At 36.0% G+C, this 18,486-nt stretch overlaps 1 protein-coding gene across 1 annotated transcript; it reads left to right on the top strand.

Annotated features, from left to right (window-relative positions):
* Positions 1-3,533: 3,533 nt before the first annotated feature.
* LOC110696591 (polyadenylate-binding protein RBP47-like) lies at positions 3,534-8,052 on the top strand. The gene is made up of 6 exons (XM_021873929.1): positions 3,534-4,450; positions 5,444-5,909; positions 6,854-6,921; positions 7,023-7,153; positions 7,245-7,341; positions 7,458-8,052. The coding sequence occupies exons 1-6, from the start codon at positions 3,911-3,913 to the stop codon at positions 7,623-7,625; spliced, it is 1,470 nt and encodes a 489-aa protein (XP_021729621.1). The 5' UTR covers positions 3,534-3,910; the 3' UTR covers positions 7,626-8,052.
* Positions 8,053-18,486: the final 10,434 nt, after the last annotated feature.

Raw genomic sequence — 18,486 nt, 5'->3', positions numbered from 1 at the left:
TTCGGTATGACGGGTACGTCGGGCCCTTAGGGTCCCGTCTGAAGCTGTGTGAGCTTCAACTTCAAATTCACTCTCGGTATCATGGTCCGACTGAACTTGAGGGTCGTCTAGGGGACGCCTCTCTTCAGGAGTCGGTACAGACTTGGATGCCATCTCAGAAGTACTCTCCCCACAGACGGCGCCAAATGTTTTGGGGTTTTCTGATGTCCTGCGGGAGAGTTACAATTCCGAGACTGGAACCGGACGCCTGTACCTGCAAAATAACGGAGACTCCTGGTGGTGGGAGCTCCGCCTCCAACGGTCAAGTTAGTACTTGATTAAGGAGTAATTAATGCGGAAATTAAAGTGATTGGGTCTCTCTAGGTGAGAGTGTTTAATGTAGGTAATCTGCTTTGTTAGCGAGATCAGCCGGTTATTACTGTGTGTAATTAATGTGCCCATCCTAGGTTTAGGTTAACCTAGGGCCGATTGGGCTTCCCTCGGAAGTTGGGTCTGGGTGGCCGGTTTCTCCATTAGGCATGGAGTATGCCACATGTCATGACATAATAGGTCCAAGGTGGACGAATAAGCGCGTGCCACGTGGCAAGCCCTGACAGTTCCAACTGGGGGACACTTGGCAGGACCTGATTGGCCCACGTGGCGCATTCCGATTGGTGGGAGCAAAATCCCCTAATCAATTGCAATCGACAAATTTTCCAATCTTTTAAGATTAAATAGGACTAAAAAAAATAGCAAGCGTAATTATAATAATAGTAAAAAAAAATTAAAAAGATAAATTATGGAGGATCAACAGTGACACACACATTTTTTTTTTTTTAATTGATAAAAAAGCACTAACTCTTCACTAATGGCAAAATCACATAAATAGAATATTAAGGTAACAAAAATAGAAGGGGTCTAAAGGTGGCTACCAAAATTAGGGTTTATATATGTGCACACAAAAAGGGTGTTCACCGCAAATGTTGGTTGTTTTATAATCCAAAGATCGAACATGAATAAATCTAATCAAAGCCTGCCATTTTATAAATATCTGCCATACATCTATCTTAACATACATACATATACCATGCATCATCACTCATCCATTAGCACGTGAATTACTTAACTCATGACGGGACTATGAAATTTATCCTTAAAAGTATACTTACAGTTACACCCCCATTTTTGTGTCAGTTTCTTTCTTTTCACATTTACCAAATCTACCGTCTCATCTTAATACGGAAAACTAAAGGTTTACATGTTATGAACTGCCCAGCCTAGAGTATAAATAAAAGTACAATCATTTCTCAAGTGATTGCAATAGGATAAGTGTATTATACACTTGATTATACCTGTAATTGGACTTGACAAAAATTGACTCAATATAGTAAAAAATTGACCTGTACCGACAATGGCCTTAATAACTCAATTTGTAACCGAACAATGAGTGAAGCAAGTGACATGTGATTCGGCCCAGACCAACTTGATATTAACCGACAACCGATTTAACTCGATACTTTATGACCCAAACTCGAACCCGCACTCAACTTGGTATTAACCAACATTTAACTTAACTTGGCCTAACAATGATCCAAACTCAAATTGACACTTGCTCAATAAAGACCCGAAACCGTTAATAATTCGACACAACTTATTACTGGCCAAACTCATAGTGACTCGTAACTTAATCTTAATTGAATTCTCTGTTTATTTGCTTTTTCTTTGATGGTGGATTATTGTATGTTAAGTTGACTTTGACAGGGGATTGTCTGTTAACTTGACTAGCCATTGACCAAACCTAAAAATAACATGAAATCAGATGTCAACTTAACCTATTTTTTACCCAACCCAAACAAAATTTAAACAAAATTAGTCTTGAGTTTGATTTGATTACCATGATAGAGTTGTAGAATTTAACAGCATATTGATACATTTGAGTTACTTGTTGTCGCGTGAGGTTTGGTTTTTTTTTTTTTTTTTTTTTTTTTTTTTTTTTTTTACCAATTGTCGCTTGGGGTTTGCTTTTTCTTACCAAATTGTCACTAGGGGGTCTTTTTTTATTTTCCAATCTGGTCAATTAGCCCTTTTTGTATGCAATTATATAGGTTCAATAGCATACTCATAATGGTTAATCAGATTTTTTAAAACCTAATTACAAAAGTTCAACTTGACAGAGCAAAATTGATTCGCTTGTAGTTGACCCAAAACCAAGAATGAAATAACTAAAAGATTATCCAACCCGAACTCAAAAATGCCAACCATAAACCCACCCTAAACATGACTTGATAAAACTTGAACCTGAAAGTGAACCTGACTTGAATTTAACTCGAATTGAACCCGATTTACAGCTAAAAAGGGTAAACGACTTGACATAATTCAAATCGAACTAAATCTAACCTGAACTCGAACCTGATCTATTTGACTCGAAACCTGATTTGACTCGTTCTGACTTCAAGATCTGAATTAAAACCTCTACTCATGGCTGTGTATGATATAACGTAAACTGCTATTTTGTCCATTTGTTCATTACACAATAGTAACAAACATTTGGGGAACAAAAATTACATTGACTGTATTTCATCATATTTAACAGGTTGTATAGTAAATATACATCCAAACAAAATGTTAAATAATTTCTATATACAATCTCTCCCTTTTTTTTCTATTTTTTTTTATTATTTTTTTTATCGAGTTCTTAGTTTTCACATTGTTCTTGTTTTAGCTTATTATAGTCATCAAGATTCATTTTTGGCTCATTAGTATGTAACAAAAACTCGCCTTAACAGAGAAAGGGGAGACTACAAGTAAATTTCGATCCCCTAAAATAAGCTTGGTAGAAATCAGCTTCATAAAAGGTAAGGAGATAGTCGATATCAAAAATTTATAAGAAAAGTTTAAAACACATAAATGTATTTTAATATTTGTGTACCAAGAGAACTTTTTAAGTGCTCCGTTATAAAAAAAATTAAATGGAGTAACAGAAACTGTAATCGACAATTCTCTATGTATAAACACAAGTTACCATTGATAATACTACAAAATAATTAAGTAAAGAAAAAAAAAAAACCTATCTATAACCTAATTTAGTCCTTCATACAGCTGGTATTGAACTCCGAACTATATTCATTTATAGATAATTTACCCAAAGTGTAACATATATATCGTTGCACACTCACCCCATCCATTCCAAAACTACTTCACTCAAATCAAATTACATGCAATTAGATCCATTACTAAAAATAAACCTACATAGCTTACTAAATTTTAGACCACATCATTTGTATGCTTAAACAGTTAAACATATATAGTAATGACCAAAATTTACACCATCATTTGAACAAGTCAACCTAATTAAGTAATTTTACAATCAATGCTATATACTACATTAGATTTAAGTTCCAAATAAAAATATAAAAAAAATATAATAAAATAAAAAAAAATAAAAAATAAAAAATAAAAAAAAACCAAGGGAGTAGCAACGACCAGCAGTAGTAAGAATAACAAATTGACAAATTGACAAATTGACAAAATGGTGTGTTTCTCTCTCTATCTCTAAAAGTCTCTAATTCTGCTAAGTGCTAGCTGCTCTCTTTCAACGCTCCACACCGTACAATTGACGGCACAGATCAGTCTGCAGCCAAATCCAATCCAACGGCTACGACAGTGACCGCGTTTTTTACAGAGTGAGGGCAAATCCAATTCCCCATATTTTATTTTTTTTATTAAAATTTAAAAAAAAAAAAAAACAAACAGAAAACAAAACTCATCTCTATCTATCTAAATAAACCCATCTTCCCTTACCACCCCAGCAGCCTCCCTTTCTTCAAAACCCTTTTTTTTTCTTTTTCTCTCTCCTCCTCCTCTTCCTTATTTCATAATTTGAGAAAAATCATATCATATAACAAAAGCAAGATAGATTGGAAGTAAGAGGATGCAGCAATCCAGTGTTAACAACAACAGTGGCGGTGCCGGTGGAGGTAATGGTGGTAATTCATCATCTGATCAAAACAGCAACAGCGGAACGAACCCGCAGTCAGGAACAGGAGCAGGAGCAGGAGCAGGAGCTGTGGCTACACCCCCACCAGCAGGTGCTGTATGGATGCAATACCCGGCTGCGGCTATGGTAATGCAACATCAGATGATGGCGGCTCCGCAGCATTACCCACCGCCGCCACACTATATGGCGGCGTATCATCCGCATCATGCTGCTTATATGCAGCCGCCACCACCGCCGCATCACCATCACCACCACCAAAGAAATAACCACCATCATAATAACAATAATAATCATAATAACAGTAACAGTAATAGTCATAGTAATACTGGAAATAATAATAGTGGTAGTAATAATAATGGGATTAATAATAATAATGATGGGTCAAGTGGTGAGAATAAGACTATCTGGGTTGGTGATTTGCACCATTGGATGGATGAGATTTATTTGAGCAGCTGTTTTGCTTCTGCTGGCGAGGTCTTCTTCTTTCTTCTTTGTTTTTATTATTTTTATTTTTTATTTTATTTTAATTTGTAGATTTCTTTATTTTTTGATGCTTTTTATTGTATTTTGTGACGTTAAATGTTGATTGAGATGTGTTTCTATAATGGATTTATATTTTTTTTTTTTGTTGTTTAAAGAATTTATTGTATTGGGTTTTTATGCTATATTTTGTTAAGTAATAAATTTTTTGTGGGTTTTAATTTTTGTTCATGTTTGTTGAATTGATTTAGATCTTGGGTTTTTCTAGTAATATTTAGTTTGCGTTTAGTAAGTCGGATATTTGTGGCAAATTAGGATGCATATTGAATATTGTATTGTATGTAAAAGGAAAGCAATTACCTTGGAAGAATTGCTTACCATTTTAAGTAATATATAGCTAGCTTCTTGGGATGTATTATTAATGAATCAGTATCATTCTAATTGAATTAAGGAATTTGTTTGTTTTGTGAATGAGATATGATACTGTGAAAGAATAGTTATTGCTTTCGAAAGTAATGGTTCGATTTTAGGCACTATAAACTTGAGGAACTAGGTAGGTTGTGTGACCTATAGCTTGATTTTGGTATGCTATCTGTGTGGTAATTGCGTTAGGGCTTTCATATAATCGTATGAAGCAGTTGTTGCGGAATAGTGCTAAAAAATTATTAATTTCAGATTAATCAGATATATATGTTTTATCGTTTCTATTAGGCTTACTATTGAATCAGCTGGCTCTTATTGTTCATATTGTTCTGTTCTAAGTATCATGTGTTGGCTCTTATATTTGAAATATATTCGTATGTTTTTTTGAACAGAATCATGAGTTTGAGATGTATTTTGATGTGATTTGATGATTGATTAGCTGCTGTTCAAGGACTCAAAGTCCATGAATATTCTCATGTTTAGGTGATTTAGGTTGTAAAAATTTGTTATCCTATATTGGCAAATTGAAGACTTGTACTAAATTTGGTTTGATTGCTGATGCAGATAGCATCTGTTAAGGTTATCCGCAACAAGCAGACTGGTGCATCAGAAGGATACGGTTTTGTTGAATTCTTTACTCATGCTATTGCCGATAAGGTTCTGCAGAGTTACCCAGGCCTCATGATGCCTAACGCAGAGCAGCCTTTCCGCCTGAACTGGGCAACTTTTAGCATGGGTGATAAGCGTACAGACAATGGATCTGACCTTTCTATCTTTGTGGGAGACTTAGCTGCAGATGTGACTGATACTATGTTGCATGAATTATTTGCAACTAAATACCCCTCTGTTAAGGCTGCAAAAGTTGTCATCGATGCCAATACTGGTCGGTCTAAAGGCTATGGTTTTGTGAGATTTGGGGATGATAGCGAAAGGACTCAAGCTATGACTGACATGAATGGTGTCTATTGTTCAACCAGGCCAATGCGGATTGGCCCTGCAACTCCTCGAAAATCTCTTGGATATCAACAAGGTAATTGCATTGGCTTTTGGTTGAGTGTCATGGAATTACAACATATATGCCCAAATACTAGTCTTAAAGTGAATGTCTTTTCTCCGTTATTTCTAGCAATCATTGCATAGGTACAGACCCACAAAATTAGAGAGCAATTCAAGCAAGTTTTGCTTTAAATTTGGCAGCTCCATCCATAAACAACTAAAAATCAAACCTTAACTAAAGTCATGCTTCTCTTCCAAGTAGAAACAATATCAATCTTTGATCTTATTCTTTTTATGAGTTAACCTCTCATGGTTGACCTTTGTTTGCATACTTCTTTCACATTATCTACATCTCTATAGATCTTCAGTCATCCCAATATATGAAATTATCCAATAGTCTGTTTTGGATTAACACTAAGCTGAGGTAGCACTTGTTTACTGTGCTTTAATTTTCTATCTTCTGTAGTCTATTATTGGATATTTATACTTATTTGAAGCTCCGGAATTTCCCTTCTTTGCTAACCTTTTTAATGATAGGGTAAAACATGCCTTTTGTGCATAAATCGTTGAATAAGTGGCTTCAGATCGTTGCTGCTAGTTTATAAGTTTGTTAGGAAGAGATATTCTCGTGAAAGACCAATTTGCAACTACATGCTAATAACCAAATATTAAGCTCATCAGAGATACTGTCTTTGCAGACAAAAACACCAAATTTGAATAAGGTTCCATTTTTTCAATCCTTTGATGTTATGTATGTGTATATGATATGTGGGCAGCATGAAGCTGTCATTCTCAAGTGTATATTGCATATCATGATTCATTGACCATGATTGGTTATGAAGAAAGGAAAAACAAAAATCAGGAGGGGGCTTGATGATAAAGATTTGGCTATTCTCGAAAATCTATTTCCTCAAAAGATAGATGCTTGACATTAATGAACTCTTATGTCTGTGTTTACAAATAATCTTTTGCTGCTAGGTGGATACGGATCAAATAACAATGCTGGACAAGGCTCTCAATCTGAAGGAGATTCGTCAAACACAACTGTAATAGACTTTCCAGAGTAATTTATTGTGTGGATACAGTTAGGAGATGAATTTGTTTTGTTTTGTCTTTCACTTAAGAATCTATCTTTTTATAACTGTAGATTTTTGTTGGAGGGCTTGATCCTAGTGTCACAGATGAGGATCTTAGGCAACCTTTCTCCCAATATGGGGAGATAGTTTCTGTTAAAATTCCAGTAGGGAAAGGATGTGGATTCGTGCAATTTGCTAACAGGTGAGGCTTATACCATGCTCTGAAAAAAATTTTGTGATCTGAACTGTCAGTAGATTGCTTACATTATAACGGTCGATTGTATCACCTGCAGAGGTCATGCTGAAGAGGCTTTGAATAAGCTGAACGGGTCAGTGATAGGAAAGCAAACTGTCCGTCTTTCATGGGGCCGCAACCCTGCAAACAAACAGGTACATTTTCTCTCATGCCCCTGTTTGTTTCTTGTTTATATTTCAGGTTTTTGTAATTCTATACTCTGCCTTCAACTGTAATCATTCCTTAATTACACTTCACTTATGGATGGCAGTCAAGAGGTGATTATGGAAATCAGTGGAACGGAGGCTACTACGGAGGACACATATATGATGGTGGTTACGGATACGTGCCACACCCTCATGACCCAAGCATGTATGCTGCAGCAGCTGCAGCTTACGGAGCCTACCCTGTGTACGGCAATCAGCAACAAGTAAGCTGATGACAAAAACACGAAAAGAAGAAGTAGCGCGCATGAGGAAAAGCCTCAAGATTATCGATAAGCGATACGTATCGCACTACCTAGGCATATTGTTTCATTCTTTGTAGTGTGAGCCTGTTGTGTAGAAATATTAATGAACCCCTCCCCCTCCTAATGTGGAGTGGAACTGAATTTTGATAACTCCCAAGGTAGTTTTTCTTACTAAGTTGCTTTTTCCTATTATATTAGACATTCATTGAGGACAAGTTGAGAATGATATGGGGAACTTGCTCCTTAGAATATATGATGCTTGCATATCTTTATATGTTTGCTGGCTACTATACTGCTGGTCTGCTGCGATCGATTTCATATTTTAGACATTTATTCAGCAGGAAAATTGCTGTTGCAATTTTGCAATAATGTTAGTGTTTACATTCTTTGGTGATGATGCATAGATTTCAGCTGTATTTTTGTTGGGAAAAAATGATCAAATTTTTGTGGTGATGATTATGATTTATGAACGATGAAATATTGTAGTGTCAAGAATATTTGTTCTATGGCCTAAATATGTTTGTAGTACAAATAGGAATCTTTGATAAATTTCCACGCCTAAAAGGGAAATGGTGACATCATATAGTATATTTTGTATAGAAAGAATCTATTTCAACAAGATATCTGACTCTTTCCTATAATAACAACCTACTACTATTTAGGGAAATTTCTTACTTTTTGTTTTGATTAGGAAATATGTAACTATATATGTATTGTGAATGTTGTTTAGATTCGATTGATGATGAAAGAAAATTCATCACCTCTGACCCCTAAATTGATCTTTTTGAATCAGCACTATTTTAGCAACTTTGTACTGGAATATAGCAGCTAGGGAACTATTTGTGGAATTTAAGTACGCGTAGTTGTATAGATCAACGCAAATTCTTGCAAAAGACCGTCTAACAGTTATTATACTGTTAAAAATATTGAACTACCCAATCATGGATTGTGGCTCCTCCTTTTGATCTTCTCTACCATTCTAGCATATTTCATCACTTTCTCTATCATTAGTTCAAGATGATCCTTCTTTTCAATAAGTACAAATATTTTTTCCGAACTTTTATAGATAGTGATTTTATCCTATTCTTAATCTCTATCTTAATTTTATACCAAAACGATTTATTGAAAACATTGTATAGGACTACCCATTTTCGACCCTACGGTTTAAAGGTCAACAAAATGACTCCATTTTGATGGTCAATCTATGAACTCATAAAGAGAAATGGTCCTATCAATCAAATCTGCATAGTGGGATTACATTACATACTTTTTTTTTTTTTTTTGGTAAATTAAAATTTTATTACCAAAAGAAAGCAAGATCAAATACAACTTACAGCAAGCTGAGTTGTATCCCCCAACTACACAAGCCTAACAAGGCAACCCAACACCTAGAGTTTTCTAGGAAGGGTTCATCAAAATATTAAGAACAACACTACTAGACTCAGGGAACTAGACCACCTACTAGGAAGGGTGCCTGAATCCAGGACCAGACAAGCAAACCAAAATCAAAGCTAGCAAATACAAGATCAAAACCTGCCTATTAAAACTAAACTCAGGACTAGAAAGCCTCCTACAAAGAAGAGAACTCACCAAGCCTAGGAACAGGACAAAATAGGATCAAATAAGCAAAAGTTTCCTATCTCTTTCAGTGCATCTACAAGTTACATTAAAAATTACATCTCTGTAAACTTGAGTAGAAGACTTGCAGCTGCCTGTAAAAATCAGATACCATGAATGGCTTCTGCAAAACACATAGCATAGAGCCTGCTTCTAGCTGTACCTTTCCTGCAAATTTTACTAGCCAATTGCTTTTCAACTTGAACGCCTTGCACAGGTCTCATATAGCCAAGTAACTCCAGCATTTGCTTCCAAACATTCTTAGAAAAACAACAATAAAAAAAATAGATGAGCAACACTATACTCTCATTTACAGCATTACATAAGAAACAGATCAGATCACAAGGTATATGCCAAGTGATTAATCTGTCATTGTTACAAGCCTATCCCAACAAGCAAGCCAAGTAATGAATAAGCTCTTAGGTGAGGCCTTATTATTGCAAATAATTCTTTTCCAATATGTCTTAGGAGCATGAGGAATCAGGAGCTTATATAACTTTCTGATGTGCATTTTTCCTCTTTCAACAATATTATCCCAGCCACCAACAGTCTCAACAAGATTTCTGCATTTCAGAATCCTCTTAAGTACCCAGGAGCACTTGTTAGGAATAGCAAAACTCTAGAAATCCTTCTTGTTGAAATAATATATGTGCACCCATTTCACGTAAAGACTGTCAGCTTTATAAGACAGCTCCCAAAGGATCTTAGTGATAGCAGCATTGTTCCAGTCATCTAGGGAAGTAATATTCAGCCACCACAAGATTTTGGGAGACAAAGAAACTTCTAGGCAACTAAAGATTTTCTGGAAGGATTACCCTTCCCTGTCCAAAGAAAGCATCTAAGTTTAGCTTCCATTTCCTGAAGGATTTTCTTAGGCAAGATGAAAATCTGAGCCTAATATTTTTGAATGCCAAACAAAACACTCTTAATTAACTGTAAACTACCAGGATAAGATAGATTCCTAGCCTCCCAAGAGTCAATTCTAGAAGTAATCCTTTCAACTAAAGGCCTGCACTGGATGACACTATGCTTCTTTGAAGGGAGAGGAACACCCAAATACTTGAAAGGAATATTACCGGCAACCATACCTAAGATATTCAACGAGACAACTTAAAAATCAACATCAACACCTCCAAAATAACCATCACTCTTATGAAAATTTGCTGAGAGACCAGAAGCTTGAGAAAATTTCTGAAAAGCACTAACTAGAAGTTGGACAGAAATAGCATTAGCTCTGACAAATAAAAGAAGATCATCTGCAAACATTAGATGAGTGAGACTGAGTTTCTTACATGCAGGATGAAAGTTGAACTCAAGATTAGCTACCATTTCTTGCAGACACCTGGATAAACACTCCATACAAATAGCAAAAAGGAAAGGTGACATGGGATCACCTTGCCTTAAGCCTTTTCTGAGCTTGGGAAAGGGGAGCAGGAAAACCACTATTAAGAATGGAGTAAGAGACATTGCTAATACACCACATAATCCACCTAATCACTTTATTAGGAAAGCCAAGTTCTCCGAGAACAGTTTCAAGGAAACTCCATTCAACTGAATCATATGCTTTCTTGAGATAAACAAATTATAGGCCTCCGTAGAGAACCTGAGCATCCTTTTCTCAATCATCTTTCCACAAATAGGAAAATAGTTTTTATATAAAAATAAAGCTTTTGACTTTCACACACAAATACGAAACTCTATCCTATATGCCCTCTTAATGTCTACCCACCGTTTTATTTTTCCCAATTTTAATTTTTTTTTAAGACCCGGTAAACTGATACCACTTTGTAGCACCCCCAAATCTCCCTCTACAAAAATACTAGTATAATACGTATAATTATATCGTAGAGATAGACTTAGACGTATTACCGCCGGGTGATTACGCAAGGCTACTCAAAATACTTAACTCAACAACAAAACTTGCAGAAAACTCAACTTTCTTTTATTAAAACTTATAAAAATAGTAACATTGTTATGAGTACTCGAAACAAAGACAAGACCAACATTCCTAAACTAGATGAAGCAAATCTCGAGACTCCCATATGCTCATTCATGACTCCACCTGAAAATAGTCAACACTATTTACCATTACGGTAAACAGGGCGAATCAAAACAAATAGGAAATACGGATTAGCAAAATATGCTAAGTACGAAAAAGTGCAAGATAAGTAAATTCAATTTATTTGCAAACATGCTTTTAAAAACCAATTCCAACGTTATTCCAATAATTCCAAAACTCATAGTTTCAAAACCAATTCTCAAGATTCTTAAAACCATTCCAATAACTCAATAATTCAATAAAAACAATTTATAAAACCAATTCCTCTTTTGAAAACCAATTCCTCACCCAAGTGTGCACACCCCCCAAGCTAGTCTCCTACTATTTCAAGGCTATTCTTGAGGAAAGACTCGATCATACAAAGTCCAAAGTCTTATCTACCAAATTCGCATAGTGGGATTACTATCAACATGCTTGTAAAGCTTTAATAATAAAAATTCAATAAATCCTTTTCTAATTTCAAAATTCCAACATAATTCAAAATTCCTTTTATTTGCTTTCAAAATCAAACCTTTTTTTTTTCAAAACTGTTTTAGAACAATCCAACATACTTTTAAAAACCAAACTCCTTTAAACATAATAATTTCAAACCATTCAAAAGATGATATAAAATCAATCCTCCAATTTACTTATCAAAACCATTTTTTTTTCAAAAACATGCTTTATTTCATAAATCATAATTCAATTCAATTTAACTCAATCATCATAAAAATCATGTAAAACATGCTTATTCAATCCAATCAATTTCAAAGGTATCTAGCCACCTAAACGTACCTTGATTCCGAATATCAATCAACACTTCACACTTTCAAAGTTCAATCACGAATACACCTTCCAATTAACATACCCATAAGGTTATCACAACATCTTTATAAACCCAAATCTAATGTGCATGGACTATAAAACTCTTTTAAAAATAATACTTTAGTATAAAATTATAACTTTGAAATAGGTATTTATATTTTATAAAACTAACCATGAAGAAAATAAAGGAATAGGATTAAAGGGAATTGAATTTGCGTTGGAAAGAATAGGCAGAACTTGTAGAGGTCATAACTCCTTTGATATTGAGAGGAACAATTTTCCGTGAGATAGCAAAACCCCAAAACTGACCAGAAGTGCCCGAAAATTGGCTCCAAAGATATACGGGCAGATTTTCTTTTAGAAAAGAGGAGAGGAAAAGTAGGAAAAAATTAAGGGAAAAGAAGAGTAAAAGAGAAGTGAATTGAGTTTTTGGTGTGAAGAATATGAGAGGTATAAGAGGGTATTTATAGGCTAGCTCATGCAAGAATTATGGTAGGAGAATGTAGGAAGAATTATGGTAAAAAGAATTAAGGAATTACTTGGAGAAGAGAATGAAAGAAATATGGAAAGTTTTGATATTAAGGTGATTAAGAATAATAGAATTAAGGAAAGTGTGTTGTCATGAAAAATAATATGGAAAAAGAGATTACTTGGGGAATAATCAAGGAAAATGTAAGGTGGGAAAATAAGATGATCAAATATTTAGGAGATGGAGAAAAAAAATTAAGAAAAATAAGAGATTTTAAGGAGATAATTAAAAATAAAATTTTCCAAAATAAATCACCCAAAATTTAAGCATGAGGGCCGAATATATTGAGCTTCCACAACTCAAATTTTCGGATCCTATTAGTATATTTTAGGGAGTTATTTTGCTGGATTTAAGGAATTAAAAATAATCGTGTAAATAATATTTATTGTATAAAATAATAAATAAAAAGATATCAATTATTCACTAAATAAATTAACCTAGAAAATCAGATTTTTTAACACTAGGAAAATCCGAAAATCTTAGTCAATAATTAGGAATTTTCGAACCTTATTAACTAAATAACAAAATATAGTTTTTGCTTTAATTAAAATATCTGGAATATATAAATAATCTGATTTTAAAAATAAAATAAATAGATAATAAATCTTTCCAAAATCCAAAATAATTATTGAGTTATAAAATGTATTTGGCGCCAAAATTCAAATATCATTTTGGCTCTAAAATTCAAATAGTAAAATAAATTACTAAGATACCCTTTTTAGAAAGTATTATTTAATTATTTAGAAAATACGTTTCAAAAATACGGGATATTACAATGTTGAATTAAAATAAAATAGTTTTAACTTTGAAAAGATTACTCCGTCCGTATATTATCACTTATGGGGAAGAGAGAGAATATGATAAATATTAAAATAAGATATAAAGGGACCACTATTGGGGGGAATAGTATAATATTGTTTAAAATTTCCAAAAAAAAAAAAATAAGGAAATTGAGCAAGTAGTAAAATACGATCGCAAAAGGAAAGTAGAGCAAATAATAAAATACGGAGAAAGTTTTGATTATTGAAAAGTTGGTTTTAATTCTCATTATTTGATTAAACGTTGAATTATCAAGCTTTACAAGTATGTAATGTAGACTTTTCTCTCGTCTATGGCGATTTTCTGAGCTGGTTTTTGCACTCGATTAAGGTCGATCATGGTTAGGAAGAAGAAGCAATCCACTCCACTCCCTCAAACCTCAAACTTATTATCTTTGACTACAGCTAATTTGGGTTTAATCCAGTTAAATAATTCTGGTTTTTCTAGCAATTCTACAACCATTCATGAAGGTTTGAGTGAACTTGATGAGTTAGTTACTCCTCTTACTAATCTTGTTCATCCTTCAGCTGGAATGATTACTAGAGCTGATTTGAGAACAATTATCAAGTGGATTTAGCTGAAAAGCAGAAGAAATCCAATGAAACATTACCTAGGGTTACTGTTTCATTGCCTCAAAATCGATCTACTGGTGGCGGTGCTAGATTTGGTGTTGTTCGAGTTCGTTCTGCTACTCGAGATGATGGTGATATCAATCCAGAGATCAATTTTGGCTCTGTTCATGGTAACCCCAATACAACAGTAATACGAGCTCCTGAGATTACTATTCCATTGAATCCTAAGCTGGATACTGGTTCTGATGATGTTTTGGGGATCTCTAGTGCTAATAAACCTCATGGACAGCCAGAGCAGGGGGTTGAAGCTCCTACTGGTGGGAAGAATGGATAGTTTGATCTGTTTAGGGGTAAGCTCACAGCTAAGGGCACAACTCTCTCTTTTGTTGCTCCTGTCCTTAAGAATGGCAAACCAATTACTCAATTACAAGCTTCAGAAATTCATGCAAGTAATGAAAAGTGGTCCAATGCTATTGTTCTATATGTTGTTGGATTTTATCCTACCATTACTGTAATTCATAGATTCATTTCTCAACAATGGAGCAATTTGATAACCCTGAAGTGTTTTGGCATGATGATGGCTATTTTGTGATTAACCTGTGCTACAGTGAAGATAAAAATGTTGTTATATGCTCTGGTCCTCACATGATTAATGGTAAACCAGCCATAGTTAAACCTTGGACTGATAAATTCAACTTTCATGATGAAATTTTATGAACAGTTCCACTTTGGGTGAGAATTCCTAATCTTCCTCTAAACTGCTGGTGGCCAGAAACTCTTAGTAGAATTGGAAGTATTCTGGGGGTTCCTCTATATGCAGATTAATGCACAGATAACTCCGGATTTCTTTTGCTAGGTTATTGGTTGAAGTTGACATTACCAAGCCACTTCTTAATTCTGTTCTGGTGGAAAGTCCAGCTTGTGATTTAGTTGAGCTCAAAGTTCAATTTGAATGGTCCCACCTTTTTGCAAAAAGTGTGATAAAGTGGGGCATAACTGTGATGCTGCTCCTAGAACTAAGTCTAAGCAAGTGCCTGATCAAGCTCAATGTAAGACTACTCATCCTACTCCAATGAAGAAAGTTTGGGTTCTAAAACAGTCTAGCATTCTTGTCTCAGTTGATCAGGGTCCTAGTCCTAGTCCTGGGCCTGTTCTTATTGCTACTCCTGCTCCTGCTAAAACTGTTGCCACACTCTGAAGATTATTGGAGGGTGGAAGGGAGGAAAACTAGACCTCACCAGAATATTCATAGTCAACATTCTATTACTAATGCTAATACTTACAGTGTTTTGTTGCAGGATGAGCTTGATGCCATAGATCCTATAGGGGGTGATGGTAATCCCCCTCTAAGGTCATGATTGTTGCTTCTTTGAACATTAGGGGCTTAAATGACTCCAGTAAGGTCCTTGATGTGAAGAGGTTACTTACTGTTATGTATAAGTCAAATTGTATAAGTCTTCTGCTATGCAAAAGAAGTTTGGCAAAACTTGGTCTTGGGTTTGCAATTACTCTCATTATCCTAAGGGAAGAATCAGGGTGGGTTGGAAGCCTGATCTTAATGTCATAACTTGCACAGATCAGTTTATTCATGTCATTCTCACAACTAGAGATTTGACTCACAGTATTTCATGTACTTTTGCCTATGGGCTCCATTCTATATAGGATAGGCTCTCTTTATGGACTGGTATTAAGAATCTTGGTAACATTGCTCTTCCTTGGCTATGTTTGGGTGATTTAAATACTGTCCTTTCTACTAATGATAGAATTAATGGTAATCTTGTAACTGAGTATGATGATAGAGATTTCAAAGATTGTATTGAGGCCATGGAGCTTACTGAGTTGAAAAGTACTGGTGCTTTCTACTCTTGGTCCAATAAGAGCCTTGGTTCTAGTAGAGTTGCTTCTAGAATTGATAGGGCCGTTGTTAATCAGAGCTGGTTTGCTTTATATACTCAGGTAGAATCTATCTACTTGACTCCTTCTCATTCTGATCACTCCCCTATCTTGGTTGAGTTTCAAGTTGATAACCCTGGACATGGTAGGCCTTTTAGATTCCTCAATTATCTTGCTGAGCATGCTGATTTTGTTAAATTGTTGAGGAACATTGGTCTCAAACCTCTTCTAGGTGCCCTATGGTGGGAATTTGAAATAAACTGAAAGCAGTTAAGTATGGCTTAAAAGCTTTGAATACTAAGCAGTTTTCAAATGTTGCTGATAGAGTTGCTCAAGCTCAGGCTCACTTATTAAGCATTCAAACCCAACTTGCTAATGATATGAGTAATGCTGTTCTGCACAGTCAAGAAGATGATGTTGTGCAACAAGTTAAGTACTGGCTAGGAATTCAAGAAAGCATCTACAAGCAGAAGTCTAGAGTGGATTGGATTAATCTTGGTGATACTAACTCTCACCATTTCTTCTCAGTTTTGAAACAAAGACAGCATAGAAACAAGATTAATTTTATTTTTACAAATGATGGTGTTCTACTTAAAGATCCTAAGATGATTTTTGCTGAGATAGTTAGGTTCTATAAGGATCTTTTAGGTTCCAGAGCTATCATTCTCCCTGCTGTTGATATTGGTCCTATGAGAAGGGGCAAACTATTGGATGTAGAGGCCATTGGTATTTTGTCTGTTGAGGTTTCTTATGCTGAGATTGATGCTGCTCTTCGTAGTATTGGTAATGAGAAAGCCCCTGGAATTGATGGATTTAATGTCGTGTTTTTCAAGAAAGCTTGGCCTATTATTAAGCAAGATGTTTATGATTCTATGCTTTATTTCTTTCACTCTGGTAAAATGGCTAAGTAGTGGAATTGTGCTACTATAACTATTAGATTGGCTAGAGTGGTTGGTTCTGTCATAAATGATGCTTATTGTTTGGGGGTTTTCTGTGTCCTTCGGGAGAGTTACAATTTCCTAGCAGACTTCCTTCTTACGCCTGTACCTGCACCTAGCCGACTTCCTTCTTGCGCCTGTACCTGCACATGTAACGGAGACTCCGGATGGGGGGTGGGAGTTCCGCCTCCGAAGATTAAGTTAGTATCTTTTCGAAGTGGAATAAGAACAGCAAAAGCTTCTCGGTTCGAGAGCGTTTCCGTAGGTTTGGACTTTGTTTGTTTTTTTTTTGTGGTTGCAATTAATGTATGTGTCCCATAAATGAGGTCTACCCTTACTATTTATAGTAAGGGAGAACTGTACCTCAATTAGGGTATAAGGGACACGTGTCTGCAAAGGAAATGGGCCTTTGCAGACCGCTGAAGGATTGACACGTGTCAAGCCTTTATTGGGCCACGTGTCTTAGGGTATTTTCACCCTAAACATCTGCCCCTCACAGATGAGATGTGGCAAACTCACGTGTCATCTGTGACAGACGTAGGGTGCATGGGGTAAGTGACGGTTCGTCTGCTTCCCCCCTTGAATTTCAAATTTTCGTGCAGAAGGTGACTGTTCGCCTTCTGCCTCTTTCTATAAGTAGGGTGGCTACCTCTTTCCTCCGCACTTTTTATTTTCAAAAATTTCCTGAGAAGCTCTGATACCGGCTGCTTCTTTCAAGACTTTCGAGCATCCGGTTTTCGCAAGAACTTGACATCTGCCTTCCGGCTGAGTGCGGATTTAGTAAGGTACCGTCTGCTTTCTCCCTCTGCCCCTAGATTAAGGACCTCACTCGGCATTTTGCCGCCTGGGTATATTTTGTCCGAAATTTCTGAATTACCCCTACCTCATCCGGGATTTTCCGTGTGAGGTTTTTGAAATATTTCCCTAGTTGTAATATGCCCTCATCCGTCATTTTTCCGCATGGGGATGGCTTGGGGCAAGTCCAAAAATCCCCCTCATCCGGCGTTTTGCCGTCTGGGATGTTTAATATACACCCATCCGGCATTGTGCCGCATGGGACCCCTTTGAGCCAACTTTGTGTTTATGCAGACTAGTCATAAGTAACCCCATCCGGCCTTTAGCCATATGGGGGTGGTTTGATCAACCTTTGCTTTCAAACATCATTCAAATTGCCCCCATCCGGCATTTAACCGTGTGGGGGTAGTTTGAGCAGCCTTTGCTTTTTCTCAAACATCTTTCAGATTGCCCCCATCCGGCATTTAACCGTATGGGGGTAGTTTGAGCAGCCTTTGCTTTTTCTCAAACATCTTTCAAATTGCCCCCATCCGGCATTTAACCGTATGGGGGTAGTTTGAGCAGCCTTTGCTTTTTCTCAAACATCTTTCAAATTGCCCCCATCCGGCATTTAACCGTATGGGGGTAGTTTGAGCAGCCTTTGCTTTTTCTCAAACATCGTTTTAATTGCCCCCATCCGGCGTCTAACCGTATGGGGGTTGTTTGAGCAGCCTTAAGCTTTTTCTCAAACATACAAATAGCCCCCATCCGGCTTTTAACCGTATGGGGGTCGTTTGAGCAACCTTGGCTCAAACTGTTTCAAATT

Source organism: Chenopodium quinoa, unplaced genomic scaffold, assembly GCF_001683475.1.
Source record: "Chenopodium quinoa cultivar QQ74 unplaced genomic scaffold, ASM168347v1, whole genome shotgun sequence".
Lineage (NCBI taxonomy): Eukaryota > Viridiplantae > Streptophyta > Magnoliopsida > Caryophyllales > Amaranthaceae > Chenopodium > Chenopodium quinoa.
The sequence above is the reverse complement of the archived record's forward strand: the minus strand, read 5'-3'. Positions and strand labels throughout refer to the sequence as shown.